Source organism: Oryctolagus cuniculus, chromosome 5, assembly GCF_051225735.1.
Source record: "Oryctolagus cuniculus isolate XC-2025 breed Fujian yellow rabbit chromosome 5, ASM5122573v1, whole genome shotgun sequence".
NCBI lineage: Eukaryota > Metazoa > Chordata > Mammalia > Lagomorpha > Leporidae > Oryctolagus > Oryctolagus cuniculus.
The window spans coordinates 159,562,039-159,580,953 of record NC_142871.1 but is presented as its reverse complement, the minus strand read 5'-3'; the positions used below and the strand labels follow the sequence as shown (position 1 = coordinate 159,580,953).

The 18,915-nt window shown below is 44.8% G+C and overlaps 1 protein-coding gene across 3 annotated transcripts in view; it reads right to left on the bottom strand.

The window, feature by feature from the left end:
- NEDD9 (neural precursor cell expressed, developmentally down-regulated 9) overlaps nt 1–18,915 on the bottom strand; it is a 203,905-nt gene that overhangs the window by 4,430 nt on the left and 180,560 nt on the right. For all 3 annotated transcript variants that reach the window (XM_008262389.5, XM_070074409.2, XM_008262388.5), the window contains 4 exons: nt 6,042–6,143; nt 4,167–4,268; nt 1,749–2,972; nt 376–465 (listed from right to left, as the gene is read on the bottom strand). In XM_008262389.5, the coding sequence (XP_008260611.3) occupies nt 376–465; nt 1,749–2,972; nt 4,167–4,268; nt 6,042–6,143 (1,518 nt within the window). The remainder of the gene's footprint in view (nt 1–375; nt 466–1,748; nt 2,973–4,166; nt 4,269–6,041; nt 6,144–18,915) is intronic.

Below are 18,915 nucleotides of genomic sequence, written 5' to 3'. Positions count from 1 at the left end.
TCCAGTTACCACCAGATGGGACTGAATCTTCATTTTCTGTTCTTGAATCCCTACAAGGCTTTACCATAAAACCTATTTGCTTGGGCTAGCTTGAACAGGTTTCATTTCTTGGTACCAAAAACCTCAACCCGAGTAGTCCTCCATGTATCAGATAGCCAGGCTTAGCCTGAAAAAATTGGCATTTGGATGTAATCCAGTTAGGCCCAGCTGGATGAGCAAAGCTATAAACCTTCTCTATGTTCTTATACCCTGTTATATGCCTGGGAGCCTATTTATGCCTTTGGTGGAAGGGTCAAATCCATCTTTTGAAGTTGCACCTTCCCCGCTCAGCAGGAAATCGTCACCACCAAGGAGTTTTCTGTGGATGGAACGTACCTGATGATGTTCTAGCTGCATCTTGTTCTGTTTGATGATGTTCTCTTTTTCCAGTAGCTCTTTCTGTTGCCTCTCAAACTCTTCCTTTCCCTATTAATTTTCAACATAAAGAACATACAACATTATCAATTATTAAACAATTTCACTGGTAAACACATAAATATTTGTCCATGCCTTGACCATTTCTTGCATGTCCAGTTAGGCCTCATGAACCCCCAGTAGGGATGACTGGCGTCTTGGGCACAATTCCAGAGTTCCCGTGTAGGTTACATCTCAGTGCTAAACCTTATTTCCCACCACATTCTCTGCTCCATCTTTCCAGTATTGATTCTCTGTGACTCCCTTCAAACTTCCTTAAGAAATACAATTTCTCCGGCTTCTTATAGATTTAGTGTGAACCCATAAACCTTCAAAAATGCAGGTCTAAATGTGGTCCTTGCTTCATTCCTAGTGTCTTTGAATCATCTATAGATCTCTATGCCCAATTACTGTTTCCAAATATGAGGTGAATGTTGAGTGGCCTCATCTCCCTTCTCTCCATGCCTTCTTCACATCATGTGTGGCTTGGTGCTCCCTCACCCTCTTACACTCAAGGGAATTTGGTAGTCTAACAGGAGTACCATCTGTGGCTCTCGACCAAATTACAAGGATGGCAGAATGAGGTGGTAGGCCAAATTCTAAGTAATGGATCTCGGTAGGGGTTTTTAATGCCTCATAGGTGGAAGAACAGATTGTTAGGATCTCGGGTCAACTTGGAACTTGGTGGAATTTCCATTTGTAGATGGCAGACTGTGACTGCTCAGATTCTCACACACAAGTTAAGCTTTAAGCCGATTGGCAAATGCAGTGCTCCTCCAGGTAAATTTGAGATGGGGTTGTGTCCCTATAAGTAATCACACACACACACACACACACACACAACTCACTCACACTGTAGAACTAAAGGAGACCTTAGAAATTCTCTAGTATAGAAGCTTCATCTTTTCTTAACAGTGAAATGCCTTTTTTCCCAAATAAATTATATGGGACACTACTACAAAATACTGATAGAAGTGGAATTGGTATATTATCAGAGGGCCCACCATCCTACTTGGTGAGTCTTCTGCTTGCACATCAATGGGGTGTGATCCACTCTGCCAATGAAACGAAGGTCCAAGGAGCTGAACTGAGTTGGTCACACAGTTAGAGAAAGGCCTGGAGCTGAGGGCTCAGAACTCAGTGTTCTTCCTGCTGTATAACATTCCTCCCGTTTTGTGAACCACTCAGATTAGCATTGAGTCACATTCCACCCTTCATTGGTGCAGCCTGCCAGCCTCGCAGGTGTCAGCCCTGGGCCCCCCAGATGTGGCTGTTGTCTGAGGAGTGCATCTTACCTGCAGGTGGACGTAATCGTAGTCGTCCATCCAGCTCCTCTCAGAGCCATCACTGCTGCCGCAGTCAGGGGCCTGGTCCTTGCCCAGGCTGGGGGGCAGTGGTTTACTGTGTGCCTGGGCCTTGGGGTCACCAGGATGTAGCAGCTGCAGTTGGGAGCTGCCGCAGGGGTACTCAGCTGAGTTCATGATGCCCTCGGGCCCAGTCTTCAGATGTGAGTTGCCAGGGCCTGGTCTGAAGAGCACTTCTGCATTGGTGTTGATGGTTGTGGTGAGCTGCTTGGTATCATCGGGCACCGTCTTGGCCACCATCACAAACCGGTCCAGGTCATCACACTTGTTTTGGGGCTTGTTGATGGCCAGAATGTTCAGGGACCAGCTGCACTCATTTAAGTCATGGCTGGTTTGGCTTAGAATCTGGTGGGAGTCTTCCACTCTTTGGAGCTCCCGCTTCATTTTGTTGTGGAGGACGGGTTCTGGGAGGCAGGAGGCATTGGCTACGGCTCCCTTGGCAAAGTGGAGGTACTCCTTCAGGAACAGCTCCACCTTGTCCACCGCCGTGCGTATCTCATTGACGTGCCTCTCCATGTAGCCGTAACACCTCCAGTCTGTGGTCACCAATGCCATCAGACTGGAGACACCCATCTCCAGGGCCTGCTGGAGCCGATGGAGTCTCTCAATGGCGGTGTCTGGATCCAGGAAGAGCCTTTTGTCTTGAGACGGGGAGGTGGACAGTGAGGACTCCTTGGAGGAGGTGGAAGATGTGGACATGTTACTCCTGGTACTGCCTGTACTGGAGAAGGACAGTCGGTTGATGCCATCTACCAGGTCCCGAGAGCCTTTGGCATCTGGCGGGTTATGCAGAGGAATGTCGTAAACACCGTCTCTGTCTTCAGGGTTTGCTTTCTCACTGGATTCAGCTGGGGGCTCGAGGAACTGAACCCCGCGGGGGATGTCATAGGCATCATTCTGAGGGCCTGGCAGTCCCAGGTGCGGGTGGTGCGGGGAGAGGCCTTGGTGCCTGCGCACCACGGGCTCTGCGGCCGCAGGAATGTCACAGTTATACTTTACATGGAGGTCCTTGCCTGCTGGCTTGGCACCGGTTGGGGGGATATCATAAACACCCTCAGGCCTGACATCTGGCCTTCTCATGGGAGGGGGGAAGTCGTACTCTTTGTCTTTGAGCCCTGCTTCATCTCGGCAGGCAGAGGGTGGAATGGCATAGACCTGAAAAGGAAGTAAAAGGCAAAACTTTGATTTAGTCAGTTGGCTCCCGGGGACATGGAGAGGCAGCCCAGGATTCTCAAGCCTGGTCACCAGCCCCTCGGCCACCAAGGAGAGGAATCTCCCCAGGCTCTGCCCTGTTCCCTAACCCCTGTCTTTTAACAGATGCTTCACTCCCCTGGTCTCAGGGCTGACTCACACGTGGAGCCCTCCTGGCTGACGTGGATGTGCCTGGGGTCCAGGCCCGTGTTTCTGACCCTTTCCTGGTGTCCTTTGCTGGCCGGCTCATGCTGGGAGATACTTGACACCTGAACACCCTGGCCTGAGGTAAGGAGGCCTAAGGATTTGCCTGGTCATCACACCAACCTCATCACCCCAGTGTCCTGAGACACAGTGCCCTTGTCTGTAAAAACTGCATTTCCTGAGCACGACTTCCCCAGGGTAGCAGTGAGTCAGATGAGTCAACTCTTACATATAGACCACAGGGCTGTAAAGCACTCTGTAAATATGAAAACGTTAGCACTTGCTAAGCGGGCTCATCCCCTTCCCTTCCACTGCTTACTGACTTCCCTGTTGTTTTTAAGTGGGCCTCCACATATGGACTCTGTAGAGCTCTCTTCAATGACTGCCTCTCCTGCCTGCTGCCTCTTGTCCGCTCCCTCACCAGACTAGTTGCCCCTCTTTTAGACTTGCCCTTTTTGATTGATGTGGCTCTCCATGTAGCCGTAACACCTCCAGCCTGTGGTCACCAGTGCCATCAGACCGGAGATACCCATCTCTAGGGCCTGCTGGAGCCGATGAAGTCTAAAAAGTCTCCAATAAACATACACTCAGCCAGTCACATACACTCATGCATATGCTCACACACATACTGTCACACACTTACACATACACACATAACACTCACATGCCTACACACTCTCACATGCTTAAAATACACAGTCTCCCACATATACACACTCATACACTCACATCCATCCCACCTTCTCACACATACAATAATCACACTCGAACACATCCACCCCTACACATGCTCATGCACACACACACTCCCCCACATAAACACACTCACACAATCCACCCCAGCTTTTCACACATACATACAGTACTCACACTTATACATACACACTCCACTCACACTTGCATGCATGCACACATTCACACGATTTTTGGGCCACTCTGTAGTGGCGCACTTACCCCTGCAGCAGGAGGGATGTCATACACCCCTTGGGGTTTGATCTCTCCTACTGGAACTGAAAACACAGGGCCTTTCACGGATGAGGGCGGGATGTCATACACCTGAAGAGAAGCACCTGCATTACTTGGACTGGAAATGCCTCACCCTCGTCAGGTGTTGTGTAGTAAGTGGTGGATTATAGATTTTTTTTAACCAACCAGGATATATACAGCTTTCATCTTTGGCAATGGCCCATGTCAGAATGGGTAGGTACAATTTTTCTTTATAAAGTTTGGGTTCTTTGACTTAACTTGAATGAAAGGGATCTTAATTGAAATATCTGCAATGTCATATGTATTCTATAGAATACTACATAGCGGTTAAAAAAATGAAATCCAGTCATTTGCAACAAAATGGAGGAATATGGAAAACATCATGCTGAGTGAAATCAGCCAGTTCCAAAGGGACAAATATCATATGTTCTCCTTGATCTGTGACAACTGAGCACCTAAAAGGAAACTTGTAGAAGTATGACACTAAGAGAAGCAATGATTTGATCAGCCCTTGTCCTGACTGTTAAGGAACAGCTTATTATTTTACTCTTTTTACTATTTTCTTTTTCTACTTAATACCATTGGTTGAACTCTTAACACAGAATTATTCTTAGGTGTTTAAATCCAACTGAAAATTGATTCCTGTAAAAAATAAGAGTAGGAATAAGAGAAGGAGGAGATGTACAGTTTGGTAATGTTCCCATGGACTTACCCCTAAGGGTAAAGCTAAAAACTTGCCATGGGACTCCAAATCCCATTAAGTTGGCAGATGCTAATGCCATCTTACTAGTTAAAGTGATAATTTTAACTGCATAACTGATCATAAAGATAGGAATAAGTGTCAAAGGGGTTACATAAGACCAAGTGTCTGCTAATATTGATAGAATTAAAAAGGGGAGAATGATCCAACATGGGAAGCGGGGTACACAGCAGACTCATTGAATGACAAATGCGCTAAACAGCACTCTGACCTCAGAATCAGCCCTTAAGGCATTTGGATCTGGCTGAAGAGCCCCTGAAAGCATTTCAGGCATGGAAAGTCAAGACACTGTGGCAAAAAAATGGCCTACATGAAAGATCTCTGTGAGTGAGATCCCAGTGGAAAGAAGGGGACATCAAAGAAGGATATACTTTTCTCTGAAGAGAGGAGAGAACTTCTACCTTGCTTATGGCCTTGTCTAAATAATGATGGAGTCTGTGGACTCAAAAGGCTTCCATAGCCTTGGCAGCTCATGACAAGAGCTTTAGGTGATCACTGACATCATACATAAGAGTGTCAATTGTTAAATCAACAACAGGAGTCACTGTGCACTTACTCCCTATTTAGGACCTCTGTCCTTAATGAGTTGTACTATGAGAATTAACAGTAAAACTAGTCTTCAAACAGTACTTTATACTTTGTGTGTCTCTGTGTGTGCGCAAACTGTTGAAATCTTTACTTAGTATAGAGTTGGGCTTTTGTATATAAAGATAATTAAAAATGAATCTTAATGAAGAATGGGATGGGAGAGGGGGTAAGAGGTGGGATGGTGGGTATAGGGGGAAGAACCACTATATTCCAAAAGCTGTACTTATAAAATTTACATTTATTAAATGAAAGCTTTCTAAAAAAGAAAATATCTACACTGTTGATACCTTTAAGGTCCCATTTAAATTTTACACTCCCTGAAATAAAATGGCAAAATAGTATACAAGTCCAGGAAACATAACTGCAATGACCCTGGTAACAATAGCTCCTGGATAGACAAAGCTTTTTAGGAAATGTTCACCATAGGTGAGCATCCTCTCATCCACAGCCCACAGGCGGGCTGCCTGTAAGAATCCCTTGTTTCTGGTACGTACCCCTTGAGTGTTATGGGAAGGAGGGATGTCATAGACGTCCTTTTGGTATCTGGGTGGGTACTCGTATACATAGCCGTGGCCAGTCCTCACCGGGGTTATCACCTGTGGGCAAAAAGAACACAGGTGTCAAATTCCAGGCCTCAGCCCTCAGTCTCCTTGCTCCCTGATCAGGTACTCATCCCTCATCTCTCTCCTTTTTATAAAAAGAATAAAAGGGAGGAAGGAAGCGAGGGAAGGAAGAGAGACAAGGACACACCAGGAGAGTAAACTTTCCTATCCCTCATAAATCTCAAATGGGAACAAGTCCTAGGCTACCTCTATCACCATTTCTCATGGTAGAAACATCATCTCAGAGTTACTCAGTTTTAATTCCCACAGTAGATTTTAACATTTTAAAGGAGACTCATCTTTAAATCCTGAAAGTCCTAGTTGATCCCTTTGGAATCTGTACAATGCAGCACATGAAAATTATGTACACACTTGACTTCCTACTTCAAATACAGTTATTTTTATTTATTTAATTTGTTTTGAGAGGGAGAGAGAGAGGGAGACAGACAGACAGACAAAGACTGATCCCCTGGCAGACAAATAGGGGAAATCTCCTATCCCTTGGTTCATTCTCCAAATGCAACAACCAGGGATAGGCCGGGCTGAAACCAGGAGCAGGGAACTCCATCCAGTCCCCGCATGGATGGCAGGACCCCAGGTACTTGAGCCACCAGTGCTGCATTAGCAGGAGACTGGAGTCAGAAGTGGAGCTAGGACTGGATCCAGGCACTCTGGTATGGGAAGTGATGTCTTAACTAGTATGTCAAATGCCTGCCCCTGGATTTTATTGTTGTTGTTATTTTTTAAATAAAGGCTCTGAAACTATTTGTAAAGTAAATAATGCAAATAGAATTCTGCCACTTAAAATTCCTCTCATACTTTCCTGAGTATGCCTCTTCATCTGGCATTATTATTATGATCATAACTAAAATTCCATGGGTCAAGAGAGTTCACAAAGCCAATGCTCATCATAGTGCTGTCTATACAAACCTCCAGATGCTTTCAATCTAGCTTATGAAACAAAAATATAGTGTGCCCACTGATACCTGTGGAGAATTGGTTCCAGGAACTCCAGCACACACCAAAATCCAAGGTTGCTCCAGACCCTTACATAAAATGGTGCAGCATTTACAGATAACCCACACACAGCCTCCCAGTATGTTAAATCATGTCTAGATTACTAGTAATACCTAAGACAATCTAAATGCTTGTGACATTGTATTGTTTAGGAATAATGACAAGGAAACAGTCTGTACATGTTTAGCGTGGACACAATATTTTCTTGAATGCTTTTTTAAAAATTAATATATTGAGAGGTAGAGTTACAATGAGAAGAAGAGACAGAGATAAAGGTCTTCCATCTGCTGGTTCACTCCCCAAATAGCTGCAATGGTCAGAGCTGGGTCAATCCAAAGCCAGGAGCTTCTTCCAGTCTTCCATGCAGGTGCAGGGGCCCAAGCGCTTGGACCCTCTTCCACTGCTTTCCTAGGCCATAACAGAGAACTGGATCAAAGAGGAGCAGCCGGACTAGAATTGGTGCTCATAAGGGATGCTGGCACTGCAGGTGGAGGATTAACCTATGCCACAGCACCAGCCCCTCCTGAATGCTTTTGTTCAGTGGTCAGTTGCATCTGCAGATGTGGAACCTACAGATTTAACTGAACAGATTATTGAGTCAGGGAGCCACAAGGAACAGAGGTCAAGTCTCCTGACCTCAGGTCTCCAGTCACTTTCCCATTTCCACAAGGAAGCAGCAGTATCTACATCCAAGGACGTCAGAAGTCAGGTGCACTCAGCACAACCTGCCTCTGGCATCCGGAACCAATGCTAATGAAATGAATGCCCGCTGACTGGCTCCTGCTTTCTGGCTGGTTTTTTTTTTTTTTTTTTTTTTTTTTTTTTTTTTAAGAGTAAAAGATTATTTGAAAAGCAGAAAGGTAGGGGGTGAAGAGAGTTCTTCCTTCTGCTGGTTCACTTTCCAGATGGTCACAATGGCTGGGCTGGGCCAAGCTGAAGCCAGGAACCCAGGACTCCATGGGAGCTGGCTCTCTCACATGGGTGGCAGGGTCCCAAGCACTTGAGCCGGCCCCTCTGTACATTATATCTAAGCATGGTGAAGACGTATGAATTTAACTCATTCTGAAAGATCTTTAATCTTCACAGCGCTTCTAACTTGCCAGGGCCTTATTTCTGCCTAATTCCCATTGCCTCCTCCCTCCAAATCATGAACAGTGCCCACCTCAAGTAATGCCCACAACATTTTTGAGGACAGACATTGCAAATCAGGAAGAATTGATTGTTCCCTAAGGAACTGTCATCATTCCTCATCTCTTTCCTATGAAAACCGTGGCGTCAGGCTGCCTACAAAACTATGTGAAAAATGCTCCAAGTTGTCTGAAGCTGAAAGAGGTGGAACTTGGCCAAATGCACCAATGCTGTCTTCCCCAGGGGTTCTATCGCCCCCGTTCAATGTGGCTTGAAATCCCCTGTGTGCATATAACTGGTTACTTCTTGCAATGAAAGTAAAAGGGATTAGATTAGTATGCAGTCAGCATTGCCATCAAGTCTCTCCACTGTCTCAGGTCTGAAAAGGAAAGCTTTGGCTTGCAGCAGGGTTGGCACGGAGGTTAGCAGCACTTCATAGGGCGGCCACTGTATTGTGCAGAGCAGCTCTTTGTAAAGCAGGATGCCCTTTGCAGAAGAAAAACACGCTGTTCCCAATGCCTTTCTATAATTTTTTTTGCACTCATTGTTGTTCAGCAGAGAAATGAAGATCTTCTCATAGTCTATCTCATCAGCTCCTCTATTTATAGTTCTAGTTTGGCTTTAGAATAGAACCTGCTCACAGTGCAGCCTTTGTTTGGTCTCAGAGTTTCTAAGAGTGGATTCTCTCCAAGGTCACCAGTGTAGGAACAGCGCTAATGGAAAATCAAGGCTGGTTACGCCGAAGTCCTGTTGAACTGTTAATCTTTCATTTAAAAGATGGGAGGGGGCAGGGAGGAAGAGAGGGTGGTGTTGGGGTCTGGAAATAGTACCAGGTGAAATGTAAGCACAGGCACGACCCCAGACAGGCGGGGTCACAACGAAGCCACTCCTTGCCTTTGTAGATCTTCCCTGGCAGAGGGCATTTCTGCTTCCCGGTATTTAACATCTCACTTCCTGACAAATGTCACAGAACCCCAACTTGCTCTCTCTTTCTCATTTAGAGGATGCCTGTGGTCATCTGGTTTTTAAAAACTTTGCATTCCAAACCAGTCATTTGCCTTGTTTATGCATTCAAAGAAACAGATGGTGAAAACCACAAGAGGGGAAAAAGCCAGCAAAATACAACCTTCCCCGATTCCAGCATTCCCCATGTTACAATCCAACTCACACCATTCCGCGAATGGCATTTAAAAGAGACCGGCATTTTGCATCTGGTCAGACACGTCCTGGGCACTCAGTGATCTGCATTGTGACCCCCGAGCCATCGAGCCATCAGGGAGCTGGAAGACTTGTGCTTTTGGAATTCTCTGCCTCAACCCAATGCTTGGGTCATTTTCATGCCAATTGTGTGTTCTTTCCTAGGAGGAAAGTGCTGACTGCGCTGTACCTTACAAGTCTCCAGTTCTGTGGTTCATGAAGGCTTTCTCTGCCTGCCTGCCTGACACAAGGGCACAAAAACCTTTCCACCCCACACAATTGCTGATCCCCAGCTGAAGAGGCATGCCAGGGGCTGTCTGGGGGATATCGAGTTGGAAGGGTTCTCCGGGGCATCTGGATGATGAGGCTTTATAGGAATTGCTACACAAAGGGCATTTTGGAACTTGTTTTCTCAATGAAACGAGTCAGGAGTTTTCATTTCCTTCCCCCCTCTGTTTGTTTTTCTTTTCTGCATTCCTTTTTTTTCCAAGGTATTTATTTATAGTTACAAGGGTTTAGTCTTGGCAATTACCAAGCTGACCTCTTAACTGATTACTGTTGCTGTGAAGGGGGCTGAATTGTGGAGTCTCCTGGGAATTTGTGACCAGAGCTCCTGAAACTGCTCCCCTGATTACCCTGGTAGAAGAGCTGCACTTTGCAGGGTGGGTTTGTGGTCTGGTGAGGAATCCAACCATAATCACTACACCATTGTCATCATATAATAGGAAAGTCCCAAGCCAGTGTCTTTGGGAAGGGCAATGAATCAGCTAAGGGAAGACCATAAATCTCTAAGGCCAGGACCTGGCAAGGTAGGATCAAAATTCCAAAGACTAGGGCTGTTAGTTCTCTAATTGATCTGCTTATGTAAAAGCAGGAAAACTGGGGCGGGTGCTGTGGTATAGCAGGTTAAGCCAAACACTTGGGACACCAGCATCCCGTATCAGAATGCCAGTCCGGCTGATCCACTTTGGAACCAGCTTCCTACTAATGTGCCTGGGAAGCAGCAGATGATGGCTCAAGTACTGCCACCCATAAGGGAAACCCAGATGGAGTTCCTGGCTCCTTGCTTTGGTCTGGCTGAGCCCTGGCTCTTGCAGGTGTTTGAGGAGTGAACCAGCAGGAGATCTCTCTCCATCTGTCTGTCAGTCTCTGTCACTCTGCCTTTCAAGTAAACAGAAAGCAGCCCCACTGCACTCTTTAATGGTGTTTGATTGATACGTCGTGGACCTCAGGTCCTGGCACATGAGCTCTCAGATACAGGTGACCCTTGCATCCATCCGTTCTGCATCCACAGATTCAATCAAATGTTGGTCAAAAATATTTGAAAAAACTTGGCATCTGTACTGAACACCTGCAGACTTTTTGCCTTGTTATTTCCTAGACAATAGAGTATGGCAACTATTTACACAGCACTTACCTCATATTAGGTGTTGCAAGTAATCTAAAGGTGAGCTAAAGTACATAGGAAGATGTGTGTCGCTTCTGCGCAAGTGCTATGCCATTTTTCACAGGGACCTCGAACATGTGAAGATTTAGTCTCCATGGGAGATCCTCGACCCTGTGCCCTGGGGGTACTGAGGATGGCTATCTTTGCATGTCTCATAATTTTCAGAGCCAGGTATGCTGAAATTGTAAAGAAGGGAGTCTGTGTTTGGGTGGCAGGGAGGCCTGGGGAATGTGGAGCCAACACATGAGAGAGTCAGTGAGTTGGAAGAGACCCTTGGGGCTTTTCGATGTTTGTTTGCCTGGGCTCAGACCTGCAGCAGAGCGAGGGGCCTGCACTCAAAGCCGGTAGAGGTAGGAGTGGGTGTCAGCTTGCATCTTGCTGATAGGAGTGAGTTGTTTCTCTGCTCTAGCTACTCTGTCCTGAAGAAACTTGTCCTCTGCTGCCAGGTCTCTCACATTTTCAGAAGTTTGAAATTTGGATTTTCAACGTCAGATCTTCTGATTTTCAAAATTGGCTCAAAGCTTTAAAGCAGCATCTTAGCCAAACTAAACACTGACCCCCTGGGGCTGCCACTTTTCACCTTCATCTATGTGTTTTTGCCCTCCCCCCCCCCCCTTTCAGGACTCTGAAAGCCTTGGAAGGCAGGGCCCCCAAGTTCTTCACCAATCCCATGCCTGTGCAAGACTGAACAACTTCCTTTTTCTTATAGGCTCCCACGCCCACACCTCTGTGCCCTTATTCATGCTGTATATTTGCCTGTGATGCTCTTCTTTCTTTCCTTATATTGGAATTTTCTTAGATATTTAAAAAAATATTTATTAGAGAGAACTCTTCCATTCACTTGTTCACTCCCCAAATGCCTGAAACAGCCAAGGCGAGGCCAGGCCAAATCCAGGAACCAGGAACACCATCTGAGTCTCCCACGTGGGTGGCAGGAATCCTAGTATTTCAGTCATCATCTGATGCTTCCCAGGTGCATCAGCAGGAAGCAGGTCAGAAGTGGTGTAGCCAGGACTTGAACCTGATACAGGATGTGGGCATCCCAAGTGGCAGCTTAACCTCTTGTACTACAGTGCCTTCCCCTATTTGACTTTTAATGTCTCTCTCCTGTCAAGACTTTCTTAGACATAAAATATTCCCCCACCTAGGACTCCTTATGCATATCATCTGTACATTATCTGATGGCACTTGTCACTTGTAAATCACTCACCTCATGCTCATCTCTTAGCATTCTGGAGTCAGGGACCATTATTCATTTAGATACAAAGAATAGGGTTTAGTACTATGTTTGCATATAGCAGGTTGTGGATAATCTATCAACTGAATACATTAGTGAAGTAAAACTTAAGGCTGTTCTTAAACAAGATGGGGTGGGGCTAGAGAGGACACTAAAGAACACCTGTTAACGGAGGAGTAGAATCAGTTAGTTTCCAGATATTCCAGCTCTAGGCTGAGCACAGACCAGAGTATAAGGGGCAGGACTGTGTTTCAGTAGCCATGTATGGTAGTGTAAGCACCGAGAAATCAGAGTGAGCTAGGTGAAGATGAGAAGTCAGAAGTCATGCCACAAAGCACCTCCAGTCAGGTGAAATCACTACTGAAGGCCAAAGAGGGCTGCTAGATGATTTCCCTTTTCCCAGTGGAGCCTGTTTGTTACAGGTGTTACAGGAACTCTTGGGTTCTTCTAGGCCACAAGTCAGAAACACATGGGGGAGTGTGCTGGGAAAAACAAACCAAAACAAACCAAAACAAACCCTGTTTTCTATCTTGACATTAGAAGAAAAATATAACATAAAGGAAGCCTTGCTTGATTTGGTTTTCAGGACATGAGACAGGCTCGTGCCATGAGAAGCTGTGTATGAGAGGCCACAGCCACATTGGGCTTTTGGCTCATTGGAATAATTAGGTTGGAAGCAGGGAATGACTGACAACATAAACTGGACTTAGGCAGAACTGGACCTAAATCCTACTTCTTAGTAGCTTTGAACACATGACCAAGGTATGTATCTATTCTAAGCCCATTTTCCCATTAGTAAAATAGAAATACTTGTAATAATTCTTACCTCGATGAGTTATTCTGAATATCAAATGAGGTCAAGTACTTAAAGTGCCCAAGATAGAATGAACCCTAAGCTTTAGCTGCTGTTATGGTCCTTGTCACTTGGGTTAGATAGTTCATCTTTGGACTTTGACTATCAGATCTCATGGACTAGGTAATTCAGATTAATCATTATGCTGGAAACAAAAAATATAAAGAACAGATATGCGGATACTTCAAAAAGTTTATGGAAAAAGGGAATTAAAAGATAAGTTTATTTTTTTGCAAAACTTGTTGAAATTCATGCGGTTTTGGTTATACACATTTCCCACAAACTTTTTGAAGACTCTGTGCATAAAAGATCTTCTTAATAGCATCAGATTAAAGGATAGTAAAGAATTACTAGGTCAAAACCTGGGAGGAAGTAAATTCATGGGGGCAGCCTGCTTTTTCTCTGGGAGTCTTTGCTGATCAGAAACAGTATCTGAGAGTCTATGTTGCATGTCTTATAGCTTCTTTGAGTGAAGAAGGGGCACATTAGACATCAAGCTAATGGAACTCTGCTAGGCCATTCCCCACTTTGGGTTGGGACCATAGGACTGTATCCAAAGGTAAGGATTGGCTTACACTGGCTGAAGCCAGACTTCAAGTCATCAGAGTTGTCTGGTTCATCAAGAGCATGAAACTAGATTTATACGGGCCTTTGAGTCTGGCAGAAGGAAACAAAATTAATTGCCTCTGTCTGGCGGCAGAGAACATCTTTATAGATGTGAAAGTTTTTCTACAAATATTTAAAAAATACAGTGACTGGGGATGGGCATTTGGCATAGTAGTTAAGTCACAGCTTGGGATGTCTACTTCCCATATTGGAGTTCCTGGTTGGACTCCTGGCTACTCTGCTTCTAATCCTTCCTGCTGATGTGTGTCCTGGGAGGCAACAGATGATGGCTCAAGTGCTTGAGTCCCTGCCACCCTTGTAGGAGTCTCATACTGAGTTCTGATCTCCTTGTTTTGGCCTGGCCTAGCTTTGGTTGTTGTGGGCACATAGGGGAGTGACCAGCAGTTGGATCTATCTCCATTTCTCTTTCTTTCAAATCAAATAAAACTTAATAAATTAGAAAAATACAATGTTCACACAGAGACAACCAGGAATGCAGCACAACAGACAAGACAACAGGCACAAGACAAACAATAGTCAGTTGATATGTTCTATCCATATGATAAGGATGTTTTCTGTGCCTTAGTAATCACACATCTCAAGGCTGTTTGCTTTCAAAATGTTTCGTGATTAAACTATGGGAGAAAACATTTCATTATTCTTAGGTTTAAAGTCAGTGTTCAAAGTGAGCTCTCACAGGGGAATTTCAGATCAAAGTCATAAATGACAAGGTACATGAGTTGGGTTATTGTTTTATGTTGATCACACCAGCATTGCCACGATCACAGTTATCATCAGACAGTGCAAGACACTCTGGAAAACCCCAGGGGAAAATGTGCTTTTATGAGATTTAGAGATAAAGACATTTATTCAAGAGCAGGATGGTGAGGCCCTAAACTCAGGATGTTTTATTGAAGTTCTCATCAGATGAGGCCTTTTTAGTGAAAGACCACAGGCTGGGCTTGTCACAAAGATCTCATCAAAAGGTGAGGCACGTAGCCATCCCATAGGTGAGGCTGCAAGCACAGCATTGTCTTCAAGACAACTTCTGCTCAGCTGGTATTACTTGTACTAAGGTCTCAGCAAGTCCACTTAGGGGCACTTCCTTCCCATAGATTTGTTTCACCTCTGAAATGCAGAGCTGGACAGGTGCCTGGGATTGGGGGCAGCACAGCAGCAGCAGAAGAGATCACACAGTTAGGAGAATGTCAGCATCTCAGCTGCGTGCTGCTAGCTCAGGGAACACCAAGAGAAGTGGGAAGGGGGCACGCTGTTCATGAAGGCAAATTTCTCTTGGTCCCAGGCATCAAGTCCTGCCATGGTGTGTGTACTTCCTTCTGATGCTCTTTCTCACCCACTTACCACAACTTCACAGCTGTCACTTCCAACCCAGTCCTTCCATATGCTACCAGCAACCATGAAGAAGAACAAAGCAATGGAAGCTAAGAAACCATGGAACTAGGAGAAGGCGTTTGGCCTAGAGGTTAAATCAAGATGTCCCTTGGAATGCCTGAATGCCATATCAGAGTGCCTGAGTTCAAGTACTGACTCTGCTTCCAATTCCGGCTTTTCATCGAGGTCACTCTAGGAGGCAGCAGAGCATAGCTCAAGGTTTGGTCCCTGCCTCAGTGTGGCAGACCCAGATTGCATTCCGGACTCCCAGCTTTGGCCTGGCCCAGCCAGGCATTTGGGGAGTTGTGAGCATTTGGGGAGTGAACCAGGGAATGGAGGTCTCTATTTTTCTCTCCTCCTTTTTCTGTGTCTCTCTGCTCTTCAGATAAGTAAAATAAATTCTAAAAATTTCAAAAAGGTGATCTCATAGAAGTAGATAGTAGAAGGCTGGTTACCAGACCCTTGGAAAGATGAATGGAGAGAGAAGCTTAACAGGCATAGGGGAGCCCTTGAATAGGAAGAATAACTTCTAATGGTCTAAGGCACAGTAGGGTCACTGTGATTGACAACCAGTTAATTGGAGGGCTGACATTGTGGCATAGTTGATAAAGCTATAATAGCCTGTAAGACCGGCATCCCATACGAGCACTGATTTGAATCCCAGCTACTCCACTTAGGATCTAGCTCCCTGCTAATGGCCCATTAATGAGATAAGCAGCAGAAGATAGCCCAAGTGTTTGGGCCCCTGCCACCCATGACGGAGATCCAGATGAAGTTCCTGGCCTTGGCCTGGCCCAGCATTGGCCATGGTGGCCATTTGGGGTATGAACCAGCAGATAGAAGATCTTTCTCTCTGTGTGTCTTTTCTCCTCTCTGTAACTCTGAATTTCAAATAAATAAATAAATCTTTTTAAAAAATCAATTGGATATTTCAAAATAGCTAGTAGAGAGGGTTTTCAATGTTCCTAACACAAAGAAATGATAAATATTTAAAGTGATAGATATGCCATTTACCCAGATTTGATCACTAGACGTTGTATATAAGTATTGACATATCACATTATAGCTCATAAATATATGCAATATATACCGTTTAAAATTTTCAAAAACATTTAGAAGGAGCAGAAATCTTAATCTTTGAAATAGAGTTGGGTGAGGTGGATGAGAGACAGAGAGCAGAGATGGAGGGGAAAACAGGAAACCTGAACAACATTGGTCACATTCTAGTGTTTCATTATTATTCAAAGTGCTCTATCAATCAGTCATCTATTTATCTTCATATGTATCAAAAATTACAACATAAAAATTTCAACCAAATTGTAAAATATAATAGGAAATGCACTGAGGAGGATTTTCTTTCCAGAGTCCTGGGACACAGAAAGTAAAAGTTATTTTGGAATTGTTCTAACTTCCATGTCCCATCATTCTTTGTGTCTATGTTTCTAAAGTCCAAAGCAATACTAGGGACGAGCTGCAGTGTGCAATGCTCTGCCTTCTCCGTCTAGATGGTGCCCCAGTCACTGACCAGCAGAGCTACCCATGGATCTAGCAGGGCACGACTGTGTGCCTCCAGCTTGTGGTGCTCTACCCTAAGGCTTTGTCATGAACCAGGCAACCAGGTGTAGTGCACAGGAAATAGAACAGTAATTGATGAGAAGTTTAAAAGTGCCATTGTGCCCTAATAATTGCAGTACATATTTAAACCCTCCTGTTGTGAGTACCAAAGGCTGTTTGAATTCATAAACATGTTTCACTGATTAGCAGGCATCTATTTGCATTTTTTTTGCAAATGTGAAAATTACAATTAGACTGCTTGCTCCCTATCTCTAGCTCACCCCCCCTCCACCCTCCTGATTTATTGATACTATCTGTCTTTGGGTTTCATGCATTAATAAGAATATTTAGATTTCCAAAACTTCCTGTTAGAAAGAGCTTATTTCCTTTAAATGTCCTTTAAAAGCATTAATAGAGCCACTACACTATTCATTAGGTTTTATAATAATCTCTTTGTCTGAAGTGAACCATCCTGACCCCTTCCCTTTAAAGAAAACCCCAGGAAAGGAAAGGAAAATCATCATTATCACCACCTGCACACTGGAACTGGAATCCATTTTTTAGAAACTGCAAAGTTACAGAGGTTTGCGTCTGTTTAAAATCCAAGATTACCAGTTTCTAGTCTATGACCAGAGGAAAAGCCACATGCAGCTTACTCTGGATTTATTAATTCTCTATAAATTCTCTCAGTCCAGCTTGGGTGTAGCAGTGAGCTCATTTATTTACTTGCATAGCAACAATATAATAAACTGTTTCTGGCCTTAAAAATAGACCCTCCCAAGCCACATCCAAGGTTAACCCTTCTTACTGCTTCTCTTGTGCTTGGAAGCCTTTGCCCTTCTGTTTCTGTGAGGTCCTTCAAAGACATTTTGATGCCTGGTTTTGGGATACAACTCAGCCTTTTTGCTAGCCACACCTAAGTTGCAGCCTGCCTTTCCCCAAATGAGGAAATAGTCACAAGTGAATGCCCAGAAGTGGAACGGAGCCTTGGGTCACTTTCATTTGAGGCGGCTTTGGGCGGTGAACCACTCAGTGGAAACAGTGCCCCGATTGTTAAATCCCCAGCGTGCCTCCCCTGCCGTGCTCAGGAAGCTCTTTGTGTAGCGAGTGCTAAAGCAATATTTAGTTATGGAATGGCCAAGCGCCCAAGAGCAGTTCGAAGCGCTTGACATGAAAGAGCATGATGGGGATGACGTCTGGTTCCCCCAGTGCTTGAGGTCTTTCTCAGGACAAAGTTGAATACAGCCCATGACGGGCGGCTACAGCAAGGCCAGTTTTTCTATCCCATGAACTGAAATGCTCTTTGAATGAAAACTATAAAAGGCCCCATCATTTGGGTTCTTTTGATGCCGAAATAAATTCAACAGGACACTTAGCACTAAATCTAGATTTTGAAATAGACTTTAGAAAGGCCATAGAGTACTCTAAAGGGGTTTGAGGCTAGGGAAAGGAAGTAAGAGATGAGAATTTGGGGCCCAGATGCTATTGGCGTGGGTTCCTTTTAGATAGGAGGCTTCTTGGGCAGGTATTTGGCACAGTGGTTAAGACATTGCTTGGGATGCCCACATCCCATATTAGTAGGATATTGGAATACCTGGATTGAGTTCTAGCTCATTCTCGATTCTAGCTTCCTGTTTTCATGTACCTCTGGAGGCAGCACAAGATGGCTTTAAGTGCCTAGGTCTCTGTCACCTATGTGGGAGGCCCCTGAATTGAGCTCTGTTCTCCTGGCTTCAGCCTGAAGCAGCGCCGGTTGTTGCTGGTGTTTGGGGAGTGAACCAGCAGATGGAAGATCTCTCTGTATCTGTCTCTCTGCCTTTCACATAACTACAAGTAAATAAATTTAAAAAAGAACTGGGAGACCTCTCATAGCTTAGCTGGGGTGAAAGATGCAGTGGCTGATGGGGCAGACTTCCATGCCAGTGCTGAAGTCAGTTGTCCTGTTGAGAAACCCCAGACCACCAAAGGCCTCTGCCAGATCCAAGAGGATTAGAGGGGGAAATGGGTGGAAAACAGTGAGTTCCAGGATGAAGTGCTTTCTTTGCTCTTGCTAACAAAGCAGGGATTGGAGTTTTTCTTAATGAAGAACTCTCTGGAAGTTGTCTTGTATACAGGACCCTGGTCTGCCAAAGGCGGGCTCTCCCTGGCTCCTTGTGTCCCTACCTGCTCCTGTTGTCTTCTGCAGGACCCTGTGTTTCTGGAAGGGAAGATGGACTAGATCTCAAGGGAAAGCCAAGGATTTGCCAAATCTTAGAGGAACTTTATATCAATGCCTGAATGCCCTTTCTGTTTTTTAAGTCTTTTAAGATCAGGTCGTTTTATTAAACTTTTTCGG